At 41.4% G+C, this 19,331-nt stretch overlaps 3 protein-coding genes across 8 annotated transcripts; all 3 read left to right on the forward strand.

Moving 5' to 3' along the window:
• The first annotated feature begins 696 nt into the window (after positions 1 to 696).
• On the forward strand, positions 697 to 4,717 carry LOC125288671 (protocadherin-8-like). The gene is made up of 4 exons (XM_048235217.1): positions 697 to 3,054; positions 3,175 to 3,254; positions 3,613 to 3,746; positions 4,141 to 4,717. The coding sequence occupies exons 1-4, from the start codon at positions 697 to 699 to the stop codon at positions 4,545 to 4,547; spliced, it is 2,979 nt and encodes a 992-aa protein (XP_048091174.1). The 3' UTR covers positions 4,548 to 4,717.
• Positions 4,718 to 6,140: 1,423 nt separating this feature from the next.
• Positions 6,141 to 11,561, forward strand: LOC125288451 (uncharacterized protein CXorf38-like). 4 transcript variants are annotated; one of them, XM_048234833.1, is made up of 6 exons: positions 6,141 to 6,418; positions 7,282 to 7,416; positions 7,824 to 7,946; positions 9,277 to 9,426; positions 10,039 to 10,209; positions 10,671 to 11,561. In XM_048234833.1, exons 3-6 carry the CDS (start codon positions 7,830 to 7,832, stop codon positions 10,830 to 10,832), a joined length of 600 nt encoding a protein of 199 aa, XP_048090790.1. In that variant the 5' UTR covers positions 6,141 to 6,418; positions 7,282 to 7,416; positions 7,824 to 7,829; the 3' UTR covers positions 10,833 to 11,561. The 4 variants fall into 4 exon arrangements, with proteins under 4 accessions (XP_048090790.1, XP_048090789.1, XP_048090788.1 ...); XM_048234832.1 differs by having other exon boundaries at positions 7,308 to 7,416; XM_048234831.1 differs by lacking the exon at positions 6,141 to 6,418 and adding an exon at positions 6,433 to 7,068.
• An 832-nt stretch (positions 11,562 to 12,393) lies between these two features.
• Positions 12,394 to 18,879, forward strand: LOC125288440 (uncharacterized protein CXorf38 homolog). 3 transcript variants are annotated; one of them, XM_048234811.1, is made up of 6 exons: positions 12,394 to 12,755; positions 13,096 to 13,227; positions 14,539 to 14,664; positions 14,990 to 15,142; positions 15,388 to 15,555; positions 17,814 to 18,879. In XM_048234811.1, the coding sequence occupies exons 1-6, from the start codon at positions 12,558 to 12,560 to the stop codon at positions 17,952 to 17,954; spliced, it is 918 nt and encodes a 305-aa protein (XP_048090768.1). In that variant the 5' UTR covers positions 12,394 to 12,557; the 3' UTR covers positions 17,955 to 18,879. The 3 variants fall into 3 exon arrangements, with proteins under 3 accessions (XP_048090768.1, XP_048090770.1, XP_048090769.1); XM_048234813.1 differs by lacking the exon at positions 15,388 to 15,555; XM_048234812.1 differs by lacking the exon at positions 14,539 to 14,664.
• The last annotated feature ends 452 nt before the right edge of the window (positions 18,880 to 19,331 follow it).

Here is a 19,331-nt window from a genome sequence, read left to right on the forward strand (position 1 = left end):
AAAACTATGAAAAAGATCATCATCATCTTCTCCATGTAGTGAATTGCTGTGTAGAAAGTAAAAAAGGATATGGATTAAAAGAGGCTTTTTAAATTGTAGACTGTAGTGTCCATGGACATTGAACATTAATTAATTAAAGACTGAATACATTCTTTATAAAATGTCATTACATAGGCCATGAGATGTCGCACATTATAGGTGCCACCTTTCCAAATTTAGCCAGGGTCTTGCTTATGTATAACCTACTGATATTTTAAAACTAATGACATGCACAGTCTGCATAAACCATACGAAACTACAACGTACACACGAAGCAAGTAGCCCAAAGCATTTGGATACAAACATTTGAGGACTGTTTTGTTACCAAACTTTATAAACCACCCTTTTGCAGCAAACTTGTAGGACACTTTGCCTTTTGCACCAACATAAAAATACAGTGAATAGGTGTTACCCGACATCACCTCCATTTGCCTTAAGTTACCCGACGTGATTGGTCAGCAAGTCTTCTCATTTGCATAGGCTGTGCGTAAAAGCCAATTGTGTTGACGCTCCCTGTATACCCACATAGAGCTGGTCAGTCCATCAAGACGTTGTGTGTCACTCCGGGTAACTCAACATTTAAATGGATTGTTAGCTGATAAGTAAGCTTATTTTTTAGAAGTAGTAGTCATGAATAATAGCGTTAAAGGGACAATTATGAGCGTCAGCTTTGTGCTTCTCCTGGCACTTTCTGCTGTGGGTGGCACAACCACAAAATACTACACCTACGAGGAGGATGCCGTTGGCACTTTTATTGGGAATTTATCTGAAGACTTGAAAATCGACCCAGCCGAGGATCCCGACACAAGTTTCCGCTTCATGCAAGAGACAAACTCCACTTTGATCCACATGAGAGCGACTGACGGGCTTTTGACTGTAGGAGATCGCATCGACCGGGAAAGCCTCTGCCAGCGCTCCCCCCGGTGTCTTATCACTTTCGACGTGGTGGTTTTCTTCAAAGAGAAATTTCTTTTGATCCACGTGGAAATCCACGTCAAAGACATAAACGACAACTCCCCTGAATTTCAGAGGAACACAACGGACATGGAAATATCTGAAAACGTGCCAGTAGGCACACGGTTTCCACTGGACGCAGCGGTCGACCTAGACGTCGGTAACAATTACATTCAAACTTACCAACTTCTTCTCAACAACCACTTTGGCATCGAGGTGCGGCATACGGAGGATGGGGCAAAGTTCCCCGAGCTGATTCTGCTTAAAGCGCTCGATAGAGAAGTCGAAGAAAATTACACTCTTAAAGTAAGTGCCACTGATGGTGGCAGTCCGCCCAAATCTGGGTCAATGACCGTAAATGTTAAAGTTATGGACTATAATGACAACAGCCCTATTTTCGAGCACGATACTCTCAAAGTTGAATTCCCAGAGGACGCACCGGCCGGATTTCTTCTCCTTAAAGTGCACGCTTCTGATCCTGATCAGGGGCCCAATGGGGAGGTGCGCTACGACTTTGCGGAGGGGTGTCAAGAAGAGTCCAAAGGCACATTTCAAATCGACCCAATTACTGGCGCAGTGACCCTGAAGTCGCTGGTAGATTTCGAGACGAAGAGATCATATGAGCTGAATATTCAGGCTTATGACATGGGTCTTAATTCTATTCCGTCGACCTGCAAAGTCATGATTGAAGTCGTGGACGTGAATGACAACCCACCTGAGATCAACATTAAACCGATGACGTCGATGAGTGACGGAGTTGCGTACATAACCGAGGCTGCTGCCGTGGAGAGTTTCGTGGCTTTGATCAGCACCTCGGACAGGGACTCGGGCGAAAACGGCTACGTGCGGGTGAGTTTGAATGGACACGAACACTTCAAACTCCAACAGGCCTATGGCAATTCTCTTATGGTTGTCACCACGGCCACGCTGGACAGAGAAAAGATCCCAGAATACAACCTGACATTCGAGGCCGAGGACACGGGCTCTCCACCTTTCAAAACTTTGAAGCAGTACACCGTCAGGGTAAGAGATGAAAACGACAATTCGCCCACATTCAGTAAATCAGTATACGAAATATCAGTGATGGAAAACAAAGCACCGGGCACTTACATTGCCACAGTGGTAGCCCGTGACCCCGATGCCGGGGAGAACGGAAAAGTGACTTACAAACTCATAGACGGCGAGTCACCAGGGGGGGCGCCACTGTCCTCCTTCGTTTCGGTAGATCCCCTCTCAGGGTCTCTCCACACCGTCAGCGCTTTTAATTACGAGTCTGTTCAGCAGTTTGACGTGCCAATTGAAGCCACAGATGGCGGCTCACCTCAAATGTCCAGCACGGCTGTGGTCAGAATCAAAGTTCTGGACCAAAACGACAACGCCCCTTTCATCATCTACCCGGTTCTTCTGAACGACTCTGCCAATGTGCCCATTCCTTACAATGCTCCAGCAGGCTACCTCGCCTTGAGGATCAAGGCCCGGGATCCCGATGAAGGCATGAACGGTGAGCTCACCTACAGACTGGCGGAGGACAAACAGCATGTCTTCTCAGTCAGCAAACTCAGTGGAGAACTGGTGCTCAAGTACGGCCTATCATTCGCTCTAGGAGAAGTCCTGGAGGTGAAGATTGTTGTCACAGACAGCGGCAGGTCACCACTGTCCTGCATCGCCACCGTCCGCTTTGTGGTCACAGACATGGCCATCAACGAGGAGCCCATCCTGGTCCTCTTGCAGTCCCATGAGGACTCTGCGGAGGAACCTGAGGTCATGGACGCCTCTCTGGTCATCATCATCTTGCTTGCCGTTGGCTGCGCCCTCCTGCTTGTGGCCATCATGACTGTGGCCCTCTCACGGAGGTGCTGCCAGCGAGACAGGCCTCTGGACCCGAAGAAAGGCTTTAGCGGAGGCCTCATCAGAAGGATGCCCCTCCCCGGCCACAGTATCGACTCAGGGGAATCCGACACCTACATGTCCACCCAGAGCTCCACCGTCAATGAACAACTTTCCTCTGTCTCCACACAAGATGACTCCTATGATGAACAAAGCACAGACTCCAACAATAAGGTAAGCGATAGCCACAAACAACAGGAACATAACTGACGTACACTAACCAGACGCAGTGTGAGCACTAGTCCATACAAATTGTATTAACCAATCCTCTAATGTGGTTCTTTTTGTGTTCAGGTGTTCAGACCTCTCCTCAGCAAGAGCCATTTTGAATCTGTGGCAGTTTGGCAGGGTGACAGATTCACATCACAAATAAGGTGAGTCACTTAACCGTGAATGTCATACCAAAGGGCTTACATTTACATAACTATGATATTCTCTGTGTAAATGCACACATATAATTTTCATAACCATGCATTTCCAAATGCCCAGTGGTAAATATCATAATTATAACTGTAAAGTTGTTATTAAGTTTATAGTTTGAGATGCAGTGAATGTATTGCCTGTTTAGCGTTGGCCCTCGCGAGCCTGCTTGCTGGCTTGCTTGAGACATGTGCTGAATCACAATGCCTGTGTGGAGCATTCACTGAGCTTCCGGATTGGATGTGATGGCACTCTGCTCATGCCTTTCTGTGTGTGTGTGTGTGTGTGTGTCTGTTGTTATTCCGTTCACAGTGGCACAGGCTCCACTGATCAGACGAGCGTGAAGGACAGTGGGAAAGGAGACAGCGACTTCAACGATAGCGACTCCGACATGAGCGGAGAAGCTGCCCGCAAAGCGCCGTGCAATATTCAGCCACAGGCAAACAGTGAGTTTCCTAGTGCCACTTCTCTTTAAGAGTTGAATATTTAAATGAAAGTTACAGTGTGCTGACTGTGACTATTTAGGACTACACCCTCGTAACCCAGTACTTCCTTTTGCATATTATGCATATGGGAGGGATCCGCAGTCTAACTATCATCTTACTTTACAATAATAATATTAATAATAATAATAATAATAATAATAATAATGGTGATATCACTTTACTTTGTCACAATAAAAATTTTCCTGTGCATGGATTAAGCCTAGTCCTAGACTAAAACAATCTTAATTTAGGGTTATATTTTAGTCTAGGACTATGCTCAATACATGTTTATGGGAAACCGGTCCATGACTACTCATATAGCCAACCACCTAATGAGCATTCTATTAATTCACAGGCTCATTCTACACCGGACCAGTGGATCGATTCGGTCAGCTCTATGAAATCCCCACCTACTCCTCCAGCAGTCATATGACTAATGGTGGTTACACCATAGCGTTCTCCCGTGCCTCAGCCTATGGCCCGATGCATGCAGCAGACCCCCAGGTCCCCGTCTGGAGAGAGTATGGATACCATACACGCCTCCCCAAGGTGGCTGCCCACCACCACGGCCAGCGCCCAGCTCCCCTCTGCCACAGGACGGGCACCCTGCCCACCCATTTCAACAACCATCAGTACGACTTCGGGGCCCAGCTGGAGCAGCAGGAGTTTCACTATGCCCCAAATGAACTCCCAGAGCTGGCTATTCAGCCACAGACCTCCTTTTTAGGGGCAGAACAGGCTCTGCCACAGACCTCCTTCTGATGGGACCGGACGGGAGGATGATGATGGCTTGAGATGACCTGAGAAACAGAATGAATCCTTTTGTATACATTTCACAGAAGTTTTTTTCTTTTTTTTTATGAATTCATTCAAAATGTTCTCATTTCCAATCTCCGCAGTGGCCAGAGGGGTGAATATATATGTGTGCTTGCTTGGGCATTGCTTCCTTGAAAAGTATTTGACAGTGTAAATATTCAAATGTATATATGAAATATGTATATAGCAATATATTTATTTTCTTTTGATAACATTTTGTGGTTTAATGTTTTGTACAACATGCCCCCAAAATTGGGGATTGATGTAATTTTTAGAATAAAACATTATAGTGTAATAGATATCAGTGAGATAACCAAAATGTCTGTTTTTTCTGTGTGCACAATCATCACAGAATAAAGACCAAAGTATAGAAAATAATTGATTGGTTGTTGCGTACTATTCTGGAGAGTCCCATCTGCAATGATGTTGATGTGGCCTACCTTCCCTGTTTATGAAACATGCAGGCTTCCATTCAAAGATTTTCACACCATTGTCAAAAGTCGGCATATCTCAAGCAGCTTTAGCCTAGTTTAAATAGATGTAATAACTTTTGCTGCAAGGGCAGTGCTTTCAAATAAGAAACAATATAGGCTTATCCAAACCATTTCAGCTGAACTCGTTACCTTAAATGGATTAAGGTGAAGGTCAGCAGAGAATCCAGTTAGTGTCAGAGGTTGAGAAGACAGTCAAAGATAGTCTTCTATGCGCCTTATTCATTCAGCGGCCAGAACAAAGCTACAGGGTACACTTGCCATCACACCTAAGTCTAGCAGATGGTGGTAATGCACTCCATTTGCAAACTGCTAAAAAAAACTCACTGAAGAAGAAGCAGAAGGTTAGGCCTACTCCAGAGACTTTCTAATAGACCTCTGAAGTTCGCCTACAAAAAAGAACCAAAACTGCCATCTTTACCCAAATAATGAGATCTGGGTGTTAATTGGAACTACCTATGGCAAGTTGCATTGCAAGTTAGCTCTGGGGTAGCAAAAATTTAAGTTTGCCGTCTTAACGTAGGCTACCAAAGATTACAGTACACACTCGTACTCGAAGGCAGTGGACAAAAGTGTGTTGAGCAAAACGTCTGCATTTCAGACTTCTTCGTCCCCGCGAGAGTTTAACAGTTGCGATAATTCAAAATCCCCATGTTATTTTCCACTAGGAAAAATCGCAAGATAGGCCTACCGGCTCTCAAAGATGGCAGCTTTTTTGTAGGTGAACTTCAGAGGTCTATGAGGAGACAGCACTAAGAATCTCCTATTGTAAATGTATGGGGTTAGTTGGCAACGCAAACATGTCAGTTGTCTACACATATTCTGCCCCTTCCTCTGCCAAAAGTTGTCATGTGAAGACATCGTGCCAATCATGTGTTGTGATCTTGCAGCTGGAATGAGGTTGGTGTCGTGAAGCTTTACGCACGGGCAGTTCTGCCCGACATAGTTGAAAAAAGTGCCCAAATGGAATGCATTACCACCATCTGCTGGACTGAGGTATGATGGCAAGTTCACCCTGTGGCCTCTTTCTGGGTTGCAATGGCCGCCGGAGGCCAGAGAACGGGACTCTGATAAGGCGAATTGCAACATCGACAACACATGACGGGCTTATAGCACCATCTGCTGGGCCAGGATGTCATGGCGGTAGGCTCAATAGCTCAACAGAAAAGAGGCTGAGCTGCGGGGTCAACATTTAAACCTACAAAACATTAAACTGAGGGCAATGAACAGACTGGTTACTTATGCCAAAAAGTTGACTACAGCTCCCAAAATGCATCGCAGGTCGCGCCGAGTTCTCGAGGGCTCGTTTTTGGTGCGTAATGAAAGGTATGCCTAGCCTACTTTCCGGAATATCCTATTTATACAGTCTTTGGGAATAGCGCGTCATTTATGTTGTTGAAGTTCGGAGTAAAGAAAGTTCTAAATCTATCATTCAACCTGGAATGATAAGCAGTCAATAATTTAACTTAATGGATTTCTTTTGTGCAGGCATTAAGATACGAAACACTCATACCAACACAGCCACTTGTGGTCACAAAACAATCACCACTGTAAGACGGAAGTCGGGGACATTCCGAATTTATTGACAGTGGTGTCTCTTACCTCTTTGAGTTTCAGCTCTTTTCGAACTCAGTAGAGACTGAGATTTAAGATTATAGATCAAATCCGAGGTTAAGATTGTTAACCTAATCGCTGGTGGTGTAACGATATAACAAGCTAAAGATTAGCCTACTCCCACTGTGTTCCAATTCACAGTTTTCATTAGCGCTATGGTGTTAGCAGAATTAAGTTTGCGTTTGAATGAAGTTGGTTATAAGAACTGGCTTAAAGCTGGTTATTGTTTAATGAAGTTAAAGGACGGCTTGCAAGGTTTTGTCAACAATGAAATGAAACTTTTCCATGAGAGGGTCATTAACAATAATGCTATTCTGCGACGGGGACCATGCAGAAATAACTGCAGAGCAAAGGGAAACCAGGTGTGTTCTTGTGTATGGGCCTAATATATACATTTGGAAACTATGTAAGCTAGTAGGAACAGTATCTCTCAAATAATTGTGTTACACAAAGATTTCTTGTACTGTCAAGGTTGAACTTCAACCCTCATGTCAGTGTTTTATGATGTGGACCAACATATAGTTGAAGTATAGTGCATTATGATGACAGTGCTGTCTGTTTTTGACTCTACCTAGTTGCACTCTCTGTGCTCACTATGTAGCGAGTGGAGGAGGGAGATTCTGAGACACCACACTAACCCTTCAGCAGTGGTGAACTGGAGCAACTGCAGACCATGGCTCTGGTCCGCTGAACACTGGGAACTTGCAAAGGTAGATTCTGTTTTAATCATCCGTTTCATTTTATGAACACGTATGAATTTAAGGAACCGTAGACAGAACCAAAGATGTTAAGAGTGGAGTGCTTTAGAATCTTTGGACAAGTCCGCACTGAAACAATAACACTTTTCTTACCAATGTAACGACATGTTGATTTTTTTTAATATTGTCTGAACTATGTGCTAGTATCATATAAAACCAAACCAGCATGCTTAAATATCAAAGACCCTATAACTACTTCACACATGCACAAGACAATTGTAACAATTTGACTTAACTTTTCACTCTGTAGCAATAGTGGTCAAGTCCTTCTGCACTGTGGACACCCTTATCTGTTTTTTGCCAGTCTTGTGCACACAGTTTAACCGGTTTGCGTATATGTGTGTGTCCTTCTATCCAAGGCCTTTATGCCTCGAGGACAGGCAGATGTGACTAGAGCTGAGCAGTGTGATGCTGCTGCCCTCCTTAACCTCCTCCACTTCTGCGACCACTTCAGCTATATAGACCCGAAGCTCGTCAAAGAGGTCAGCACAGCAGCAGTACAGGAAGGTCTGGGCCTCCGAACCCTAATAGACCTGTACTGTTCAGTATTGTCTGCAAGGACAGAGTTATCTTATTCATCACTCTTTCTATCTTGTTCACTCATTGTCGTTCATTACTACATGACGTAAAACCTACCCAGTGTATAAAACAGTGTCTGTCATCTAACCCAGTGGTTCTTAAACTTTTTGTCTGGCAACCCTTCAAAATAACTGGCCAAGTCTCGCGACCCCCTTCTCTCCAACCGGCAGAAATTAGTTTCACTTTGGAAAATGTTTTGAGATAGGCATTGGTGGCAGAGACAGAAAATGTCTTGTCAACACCAAAGGCACTCAATGGCAGCCTTTAACAATCTGATTTATTATTTTCTGATGGATAACTAGCACTTGTTCAATGTATCATTGGCTCTCCTGTGGCAAAAAAGGCTGCATTGTGTTCTGTCACTGGTAAGCTCACACACAGTAATTATTGCAAGAAGCGCAGGTAGAGATTTAAGCATCCACTTTCAGAAGAACATTATGGAAACACTGAATTGTAAGCCTACAATTAGAAAGTAGTAGAAATATTTATTGTTTATATCATGGCATACATATTTTGGTGTATTGGTTATCATGGCAATGACAGTCCTTCTTCAAAGATGACATAGAATGGAAAAATATTTTTGCCTTGGCTGTTTTGAATAAGGAGAGTTTTGGCCACAAAGCTACGGTGAACAGGAAACATGGTTGTTTCCTCCTTCATATGCAAATCTGGGACCACAAATGACCCCTAAAAAACAAAGACAGACTATGACACAAACCATCCCTCAGGTAAGTTGGTCTTTGGCTTTAAGGAAGCCAATCAGCGTAAAGCCTAAAAACATGCTTAGCGTAAAAACACCTGAGCATGCTTTTGACCAAAGTTGCAAAGTTATATGTTAAGATTAGAGAAAAAGGTAAAATACCCCATTCATCCATTCCATCTTTGATTGATCTATTTGTTGACAGCGGACAGCTGGCCAGTAGTGATAGCTTTGAAATTTCAGCAGAAGTTTGTTTACACGGTGGCAACATCTTGTACAACGGGCTACTTAGGTGCGGTATCAGCGCAGTCAGTGGACCGGCCCACACACTTTGAGGGCAAAATATACCCCTCAGATTTTCATGATGTTGAAGCGTAGTTTATCATACCTCTCAATATTTTTATTTATTCATTCAGATTTTTCAGAGTGGATATTAACACCCTTTTCTGTGATGTGACCAACTTAAAAAGTTTACAGTGACTTGTCTTTAAACAGTGGTGTAGCAGTTCTAACCAGCTGCCTGTGGCCTGCAGGTGATTCGTTGCAGGAACGAGCTGATGCACTCGTGTGAGATGCGCGTGTCGGCACAGTGGATGCGGTGCTACCAGAGGAGCCTGGAGCAGCTGCTGCAGCCGCTGCAGCACGTCCCCGAAGTGGCCGTCACCAGGCAAGACATTCAGGAGGTCAGACAGTCAGTTGGTAGTGCACAACCTGCATGGGGTCAGGGATGCTGTGAGGGGTGTGGATGGGTGGGTGGGGGCTATGACTATTTCAAGGTCCTGCATGGATATAGTCCCTCACCCCCCATATCCAAATATTATGATCTTTCATAGAGCCATGCATTTCACATTTTTAGTAGCAACCCTGCATGGGGTCCTCAGTGTCCTTCATTTCTGAAAGCCTCAGATTCTACATAGATTGACCTCAAGTGCTATATAGTGTTCATTTTAAAGGAATACATGCATGGAGAAGCAGAGGGCAGATGATACTTTTTGGATGATGGAAGGTTCTATATGCAATAGCTTTCCCAGGACTTGGAGGCATATTAGCCATAATTTTAGATGTATCAGATAAATGTACTGTAGAAATATATTGGCAATATGTTAGCATGAGTGAGTGGCAAGATTTAATCAGTGAAACATTTAAAAAATAAAATGGAATTTTTCAGACAAAATCTGCACACGTGGTAAAAATATCGCTTAAGTGCTGGAATTGGCTGGACTGTAGTTTTTCTATGCTCAACTACTGTGTGTGTGTGTGAAAATGCTTTGTGATTTTTTCCCCCCAATCTGCAGACGCTGTCTATAGACTGGTCAGTTCATGTTCCCGGAGTGGACAGAGTGGATGGATCCGAGGTGAAGGAAATAGAACTGGAGTCCATCAGCCAATGGGAGACAGGGTTGCTGCGGGAACGACTTCAAGAGCTACTGCTCTGTGCAGACCAGGAGGAGACGCTGAGTCTAGAGGTAAAGCCTTCAATGACCTACTTACTGCCCACCTTTAAAGCCACAGAGATGCACCATGTTCTCCAGATAGTGCTAAGCCTCAGATCACACAGAAGTTGAATAAGTGGGAAATTATTCCAGTGTGGAGTGCTACATGGTGTGTAGGAGGAAGATGAAGCTATTTCCTGCGCTATACATACTGAGCAGTTCCCTACTGCTGTCTTCTGATAACAGAGGAAACAATGTTGTTGTGTAACTCTTCATATTAAGTGGCCCATAGATACTGGTATTCAGTGGCACATTACTTTGTTATTTAGTAAAAAAAAAAAATAATGCAAACAAATAAAAAGTAAAAGTTGTCAAAATGGCTAATTTGATATGATCAGTGTTGCAAATTTTTTTATCCAAGGCGACCTTTCTATTGTAGCAGAGCAAGTCACATATATTGCCTTAACTATTTTTTTTATTTTTTTTTATTATAGGACCAGCAGAGCTTGCAGACCCTCAGTGCCTTTTTACAGAATCAGGAGGACCTTAAAGAACTGTTCAAAGAGGAACTTGAAACTCTTCATGCCATGGGAGATGGACTCCAGAGGGCAGCAGAGGGAATACAGAAGTCAGAGACAGAAATCAGACAGTGCTGATGTTCTTAAAAAAAAAAAAGAAGAAGAAAAGAAATCAACATTTTGTTTCCTTAAGAAATATTTCCTCTTTACCTTAAAACATCCGGGTGGGTGGCAAGATGGTTGTGAATAATACATTTGCATATGTTTACATGTTCTCATGACACAATACAATACCCTCAGAATGTGGCACACATTCCATCAGCATATGTGGTTTTATACCCTCAGGAACTATTGTCTCTGGAACTAATACACATTTAAGCAATTATCAACACCACCGCACCACACATATGATAATGCATCAGTCAGTGGGATTAACAATAAGGGTAATCATTTAACTAAAGTTGTGTGTATTTTAAGGACACAGTGATATGTGCAAAAATGTCCATGAATTAATCAAGATAATCAAGAAAAGATTGCCTTTATCTTCATTATTAACACAAATGGTCCTGCCTTTCCATTCCTCTGTTCTAATACAGCTAGATGTATAGATCAGTGTTTCTCAACCAGTGGCCCGGGGCCCATTAGTGGGCCGCGAAATGTTTTCAAGTTGAAGCTATTTTTTTATTTCTATTATTATTTTTTAGCGAAATAACTGTTTTGTTTGTAATAGAACACAATATTAATATAATCTGTAATGGAAATTAGATGTTTAGAGTAACCATGTTAAACGTATAAGTACTTGTACGAATGAAAGCAGTTTTAGCAAAACCACTCACTAACTTTACAAAACTAAAAGCGCAAACACTGCTTTGCACTCAGTTTGCAATTTTGTAACACACACTTTGCAAAACTGTAGATAAAATCCACTGCACAGCACTCTTTTTGCAGAACAACTCACTGCTTTACACTCAATTTCCAAATGATCAACACACTCCTAGCAAAACTATACACATGTATGCCTATTATTTACACTATTTATATATATATATTATATTTACACTATATATATATTTTGCCCACTGTCTGGCACACTGTCACATCATGAAAACTGTTTTAGATAATTAGTTCACTTTGCAATCAGCCTAAGCAGTGTAAATAAGCCACAGGTAAGCTGTCCATGTGGAGTACAATGGAGGGAACAGGAAGAGTAAGAAGAGTGAGAATTAGAGGAGGCCTAGGAAGAGGGTGGTGGAGGTGAAGAAGCAGGAGGAAGAGGACGCAGAGGTGAAGAAGTGAGAGGGAGAGGACGACAAGGACAAGGAGGAGGAAGAGGAAGGGTAAGAAGAGTAAGAAATAGCCCTTTCCCCCGCTCCAGCCAGGGAGACGGATCCCTGGCACCAGCCCCTCCTTCCCCTTGTGTGTTACACAGGTCATCTGTTGGAAAAATTAGGCCTATTTTCATGTCAAAGTTTTCTCCATGGATTCCTGGTCAGAACCCCTATTGGAACAGATTCAAACTTGTTGAATTTTGTCCAAAAATCCAATATGGCCCGTGGCCGTATGCGTCTCGGGGGAAAATAGGGGAATGATGCATGACCATTCAAAAATATGGGTTTCTAACGATACAAAGCGTAATGCAAATGGGTGAAGTGTCCCTTTAAAATCGAATTTGTGGCCCCTCCTCGTACGATCTGGGTTCCAAAAAACGGTTAGATAGAGCTCTCTATAGTGCAATGATTGAAAACGTTTCGCCTATGATTTATTGAACCGCAATACGCGAATCTGCCAATTTCTGTCAAACTTTAAAATCGAAATAACATTAACATTGCCGGAGGCCTACACCACTGAAAAATATTGCTACAAATGGCACGCTTTAAGGACGACAAATACCGTAACTGGCTTAAAACTACAGAAAGTCTTCTCATACTGAGAGAAGGGATTCGCCCCTTCCTGGAAAACGAAACTGAAAATTACCACATCACCCTTCAGAGTAAACTTAGCAGCACTTTGAAAGAGGCCATCTGTCAAAATAAATGTGATGGAAGCGAGTGGGAAAACAAAGTAGGTGCAGATTTTTGTTACTTTACTCTGGCTGGCATAACATTCAGTTGCATCATTCAGTCATAACTGACGGGCCGTTCACTGACAAGGCTACTAAGGATAAGAAAAGTATATCTCCTTGTGTTAAATGTGATGGCTAAAATTTGATGGATTCTGATCTGCCGTGCCAGTTCTCAAAATTGCTCTGAAATTGAATGTTATCGTAGTTATCGTTCTTGGCGGCCGTTAAGTCTGTGCGGTATTTTATTATGCGCCAAGGAGGTTTGTAACCAATTTCCAGCCTATGACTGTAGGTCTGCATGACTTGGCTACTTTTCTCAGGACTGAGTTGCTTCCACAGATACCTGACTGTAAGGTCTGTACACCATGGAAAAAGGAACTCGTGGCCAATCATGCAAAAAGTAGGCCTATGATTTATTGGAACAACTGCATGCCGTATCTGTGGCCGAAAGAGAAATGGGAGGTGGCAAAGGTGAGTTCATTATTCATCATGTAGCCTACTGTAGCCTATTACATTTCATTAAAAACCCAAATTGATATAGGCCTATTGTATTGAGCAGGAATATAGCGCATGCTTCTTTGGCTTTGAGCCTATCATTAGGACACAACTATCAGACAACTGCATGAAACAATTTCGCTCCAAACCCAGTCGCCTGAACAGAGCATTTGCAGGGCAGAGCAAGATGTTCTCCAACTCAGCCGGCTTCCGCCAGGGGCCAAGTAGGCACTCCCTGCCAGGAAAGGAGCAGGATGAGACACCACTTCACCAAGATTGAGGGACTCTGCTTCACCTTTGTCAGGATGAATGGCCCCTGTATCTTGGTGGAGTTGATGTCCTTCTGCTTCCTTGCTGTCCTGGGTAGGGAGTGCTGACTCCAGTCCACACGATATATCTCCAGCAGTTTGTTGATCAGGTCCTTGATTTCATTTTATGTTTTATGTTTTCTTTTTTATTATGATCTTTATTATTTTTTATTACAATTTTTTTTAACCATTCTTTGACTGTTGCCCTTCTATGCTTTTATTTGCTATTACTGTTTGCTTTCGTTTAGGTAAAGCACATTGAATGACCTCGGTGTATGAAATGCTCATACAAATAAACTTGAGTTGACTTGACTTTTATGGTTACTCCGAGATCCCAGTTCTGACAGCAATGTGAAGCAGGAACAAAGTGCTGTTTATCATCATGCATACAATAATCAAGCAAGAAACCCCGGATGCAGAAACGGAAAGAGAGGTCCTCAGTTGACAGACACTGATGGTGCTTAAATACTCTTAACTGGGAATTAGGCTTAAAACAGCAAGGAGACATGGGCAAAATGATAACAGTTACACACATACTAGTCACAAAAGGAAGACAGAGCACCATCACAAATCCAACACACACACACACAGAAACACAGAAGTATACATTCACACTGAACACACACAATTATACATGGGATTGACCTACAACACATCACACCCAAAGGCTGTGCTACCCCTTGCACACAATATTCAAATGACAATGAACAATGAAATGGTTGGAGCTTTGAATTGTCATAAGTGAATATGCCTGGGAAATAAACAGCCTTTCTATTTTGTAGGTTACAGGGTGTTGTAAGAGATATAAGATGTAAGTCAGGAAGTGGTTCTGTTGTATTTCTGCCATGCAAAGATGTAAAGGTTCAACTAGAGCATATTCTCTCAAAGCCTAAATGTGGTTTGAATTACTATCTTATTTTTCTTATTTATTTATTCCTCCTTCTAAATATATGTCTGTGTCATCATGAATATATCTCAGGTGTACATGCCGAAGGGGCACAGAGGCCATACCACCTATGATGACTTTGATATTGCAGCGTTACTTAACCTCATGGGCCACTGTGCTCACTTCCGCAAATTTATTAAGGGCCAGCAAATACACAAGGTAATCTAAAAATCATCCAGATGACAGCAAAAGGGAATGCAACTTTCATAATGAAATTAATTTAAATGTTTATATTTTCTTCATGGTTTTGGCCACTGGTGTTGCCAGTGACCTTATTTGTATTCTTCCTATTTTAAACAGACTTCATATGTTTTGTACTTTGTTGTCACACTCAATGTATATTTCAGAGGTGTAGGCTATTTTCCATATGTTGTATGACACAGACAATTCAATAACAGTGGCTTAGTGAAGATGTGACCACAATTTAAAGGTATCATAAACTTAACCTTGTTTGTGTGTTCATTTGTATGGTCTCCTTTTTTAGGTGATTAATGTGAGAAATTGTGTGATGCATTCACCTAACCACACAGTGACCAACCAAGACTTTCAGGAGCACTTGGAAAAGATCAAAGATTTTGTCCACCTCTTGGACAAATATGCCAATGACCTAAAAATGCTGCCAGATGAGATTGACAAGGTAAGCAGCCAGTCAGCAAGCTAAACAGACATCTGCAGTATTAAATGCTGACTTTAGGTTTGATCTTTGAGGCTAGTTTGACTGCTTGTAATGTTTTTTTTAACTAGGCTACTTCTACTTTCAAGCAATGTATGTGCTACCTTGTATCTGCAACTGTAATTTCCACTATGTTAATGGAATGAAAAAAAAAAATCAAACTGAAAACTGAAGATGCAATCACAGCATAACAGCATGTTCTGTTACAGTCATGTGAGGCAGTGGATACAGGACTTCGTTGTTTCATATACCAGAGTATGGCAGGAAATATCAGATATATTCCGACAGTGGAACTTACAAAGATAGAGCAGAGAGCCCTGAAAGAGAAGATTGAATATTTGACCCAATGCTGTGAGGAGGACCAAGAAGACATCAAAGTAATGTATTCTTTAATTTGCATGGGTATGGTATGGAAGTGTAATGCATGCACTGCCCTCTTTTTCTTGTCAATTCAATACTTTATTATCTTGCTAATTTAGAGAATCAGCCTTGTTTTATCTGAATTAATGACTTTTTATGTCATAAAGAGCTGCTTCTCTGAATCATTGAGTTTATTGTCTCATTCATTCAGAAAAACAGGGCAAATTGTTTCTCAAGTGAATGAATAATGCTTCCATAGCATGGACTTAAAGACAGTCTCATTTAATTAATGTCAACTAGTTGTTTATTCATTATTATAATTATTAGACCTACTCTATACATTTTTTGTAGGCTATAGATTTTACCATGATGTTAATGGTAATATTTGTCTAAAAAGTGTCTAGTACAAATACTCATACTGATGATGTGGAAATTATGGAGTTAAGGAGTGAGCCTTTAAGTTGTTGAAAAGCAGGAACACTTGGGCAAGGGTTTTTAGTTGTGACCCATTCAACAGTAGGGGTTAAGTCATTAAGAGACCTCAGACCAGCCTCAGACGAGTCCAGGAAGTGACATCAATTCTGGATATAAGTACATAATTTACTTTACTCTTTATGGAGAATACAGCGAGAAAAAACGTGATCTGCCAGAGTTAGAGGAGCTTGTGACTCACGCATAGGGACTCACGGCAGATATTGCGCGAAATTTTGGTTTATGGCTATGTTTTAAATGTCCTTCCTATTCATTAACATGAACATGATGACTGACGAAATAAATGACTATGATGTTTAATAAACCATTGTAAGCATACATTTAACAAGTTATCATTATATCACATCAATTAAGTGTTCTGTAAAATCAGCAGGCTATCAACATGTTTGCAGTATCACTGTTGCAGAAATCACATAAAAAAAGGCATCCTCTTGATTGTTTGTACATTTTTGCACAAACATTTTTCCAACATAAGGAAGCAGCATGAGGAAACTTGCCGTTTTTCTGCCTTATTCTCTAACTAATTTTAGGAGTCTGCAGTATCACCTAGTACAGCTGTTACAAGAGGGACTTGCGTCCCTTTGTTATGATGCACTTCCTGCGACGGTCACTCGTCTCTAAATGACGTAACTCCCATTCAGACCATCATCAGGGCAAACAATCAAAGAGAAGAAACGCCCAGACTGCGTCTAGTTGACGCTAGATCTGCCAATCAACTAGCCTAGCCTTTACAAACACACCTGAAATTCAAGTGGTTTTGCTGGAAAACGAGGTACTAATTCAGATTTTCATTTGAGCGGAGCCATCTTTGATAAAGGCATTTAGTGACGTCACCAGAACGGTTTAGCTTCCATGGAATTATACATTTGACACTGTTGCTGCTTCACTATCCTACCTAAATAAAGGCAAAAAATCCCCCAAACTTATACTTAAACACTGTTGCAGGCGTAAATATGACGCTAATGTCAATGTGGATACCATAAGAACATTTTAAAACAACCATTACATTTAATATAATAAACACTCATGATTCATCATGCTAGATGCCTTCAAGGCAGATTAATCGTTTGATAGGCAGTGCTTTACCTTTCCATATCCCTATGGGACTGATGGACGCAAAGTGCATTCAAATTCACGTTCCATTTGAGTTGCTCACAAAGTACTCATCACACAAATATCACATGCATATCACATGAAACTAAACGTCCTAAGCTTTCGAATGGCAAGGCAATTAACTTGTAATGAAATTGAATCATATTTACATTCTGCATACAGCTCTGCATCTATCTCAACACACCACTCAACACAAGACAATCATTTATCAAAATAAACAGACCTTTCTGAATGCAATGATGTAAAGCATTCTTCTGTACAATTAGCATTTCCTGAGTAATACGGTTTTGAACTCATGCTAAACAACCATTTTTGTGACGCCAAACCATGGCGAACACAATTCAACATAAAACCATGCTTTTTTAAAGAAAAGGCTTACTTTTATGAATGGTTTATATCGTTCATTGATGCTATAAATATGTATTTATATCACTGCTGCATTTCCACTTTAATGCATGGTCAGGGACCACGATCAGTGCCTTCACTGACCACTAGTGCCATGAACCAATGGTTGAAAACCCCTCAACTGATGCATGATTGACACACACACACACACACTTTGGAATAATGATCATGTATTTTAGCTGTGCAGAACAAACTGAGTATCCACCCTCTTTGAATTTTCAAAATAAATCACTGATGTTTTTAAAATATGTGTCTGTTGCTGCAGGAGGACATTAAGGGCATCTGGAACTTTGTTCAGAAGAATGAGGACCTGAAGGTGAAGCTGGCACCACAGATGGAGCAGCTGCTCTCTAAGAACAGATGGCTTGAAGATTTGAAGGAGAGCACATTTTGTTATCTTTTTTAACAAATCTAAATGGCTAGGTATGGGCAGACAGTTTGTTTGATTTCTTTCACTTTTGTTAAAAAAAACAAACACAGCGTTAGAGGGTAGGTAGTAACACATGACGTTCTCTCTGTTACGTGGTATTTTTTTTTCAATAACATGTCTACTTACAGTAGAAGTTAATGCAGTAAAGTAATGCAGAATATTTTAATTCTTAATGCACTGTACACTCCTTTACATAAGGCTACACATAACATTTCACTTAGATTGTCCGTTACTTAAGTTTAGATCGTAACATAGCAGTCACCAGCGTTGAGGGCGGGGGCTTGCATAGTCGGCGCATTCCCAACGCACTTGTAGCCACAACGCTAAGCAACTTTCATTTCTTCTTCAACTCCGATGCAGTTGAAAACGAATGGACATGGGATGACAGTGTTATAAAGCGTTCACATGTTAGATTTGCATACTCTTTTTGTTAAATTTTCACTTAGATTGTCCGTTACTATAGTTTAGATCGAAACATCACGCTGGTCACCAGGGGTGTGTTTCTCAACGCTAACTAAGTTGATGCCTGACTTAAAATCGGCACGGCCAAATAAGAAAATCGGCCGATGGCGATTGATTAAAAAATAGCAAAAATCGGCCGATTAAATCGGCTGGCCGATCGATCGGTCGGTCTCTAATATAAACTTATTTTGTTAATAATTTATAGCATTTTATGATCTGCATAAATACTAATAGCTACACATATTTAGTCATTTAAATACTTAATATCCGGTCTAATTGAGTGCCTGTCACTTTAAGAAGAACGTGAAAGTAGCCTAATTAGCTTTCAGTGTCACTGTTTTAGCATAGTGGAAAATAGTTGCTCATAGTGCAAGGATATGTGGATGCAATTCATCATGTTTTCTATGTCATTATTATATATAATAAATGTTCAAAAATCTTTCTGGGATCATAGGAGATACGTGTCTCTCAATGTTCATTTCTATGAGTATGGAAATGCATGGTTTATCTTTTATTTATTTGCATTGTGCAGGCTACACTCACAAATACATTACATACACTGAATATAAACTGGAAAATGTCTCATATCCATTGTTTATTTCAACTGCAAGAAAAGGTAATTAACAGTCAGTGTCAGTAACATAACTATCATGATAGCACGATTCTGTTGTGCTATATGTGACTATCCATGCTGTACACCCCCCTAATCAACATGGTTGAAAGGTTACAGAAGCTAGTTTAGCTGTAAGAAGTTATTTACAAAATTGACCTTGCCTACTTTCTCCACACGGCTTGCTCTATAAGAGCATCACAGTCCCGTCCACAGCCGATTCCGGAAGTAAGAATTCAATACAATTTCTCCATTGACAATTGGGGTATAAGCCATAAAAA

Source organism: Alosa alosa, chromosome 23 (genome assembly GCF_017589495.1).
Source record: "Alosa alosa isolate M-15738 ecotype Scorff River chromosome 23, AALO_Geno_1.1, whole genome shotgun sequence".
NCBI classification, from domain to species: domain Eukaryota; kingdom Metazoa; phylum Chordata; class Actinopteri; order Clupeiformes; family Clupeidae; genus Alosa; species Alosa alosa.

Excerpts from the sequence above, each read along its gene's own strand:
- LOC125288440 (XM_048234811.1), top strand. The coding sequence starts at position 12,558 with ATGGCACGCTTTAAGGACGACAAATACCGTAACTGGCTTAAAACTACA. Across the intron at positions 13,228-14,538 it reads AGAAATGGGAGGTGGCAAAG|GTGTACATGCCGAAGGGGCA; the intron begins GTGAGTTCATTA and ends AATATATCTCAG. Across the intron at positions 15,556-17,813 it reads AGGACCAAGAAGACATCAAA|GAGGACATTAAGGGCATCTG; the intron begins GTAATGTATTCT and ends CTGTTGCTGCAG.
- LOC125288451 (XM_048234831.1), top strand. The coding sequence starts at position 6,862 with ATGGTGTTAGCAGAATTAAGTTTGCGTTTGAATGAAGTTGGTTATAAG. Across the intron at positions 9,427-10,038 it reads CCAGGCAAGACATTCAGGAG|ACGCTGTCTATAGACTGGTC; the intron begins GTCAGACAGTCA and ends CCCAATCTGCAG. Across the intron at positions 10,210-10,670 it reads AGGAGACGCTGAGTCTAGAG|GACCAGCAGAGCTTGCAGAC; the intron begins GTAAAGCCTTCA and ends TTTTTATTATAG.
- LOC125288671 (XM_048235217.1), top strand. The coding sequence starts at position 697 with ATGAGCGTCAGCTTTGTGCTTCTCCTGGCACTTTCTGCTGTGGGTGGC. Across the intron at positions 3,055-3,174 it reads GCACAGACTCCAACAATAAG|GTGTTCAGACCTCTCCTCAG; the intron begins GTAAGCGATAGC and ends TTTTGTGTTCAG. Across the intron at positions 3,747-4,140 it reads TATTCAGCCACAGGCAAACA|GCTCATTCTACACCGGACCA; the intron begins GTGAGTTTCCTA and ends ATTAATTCACAG.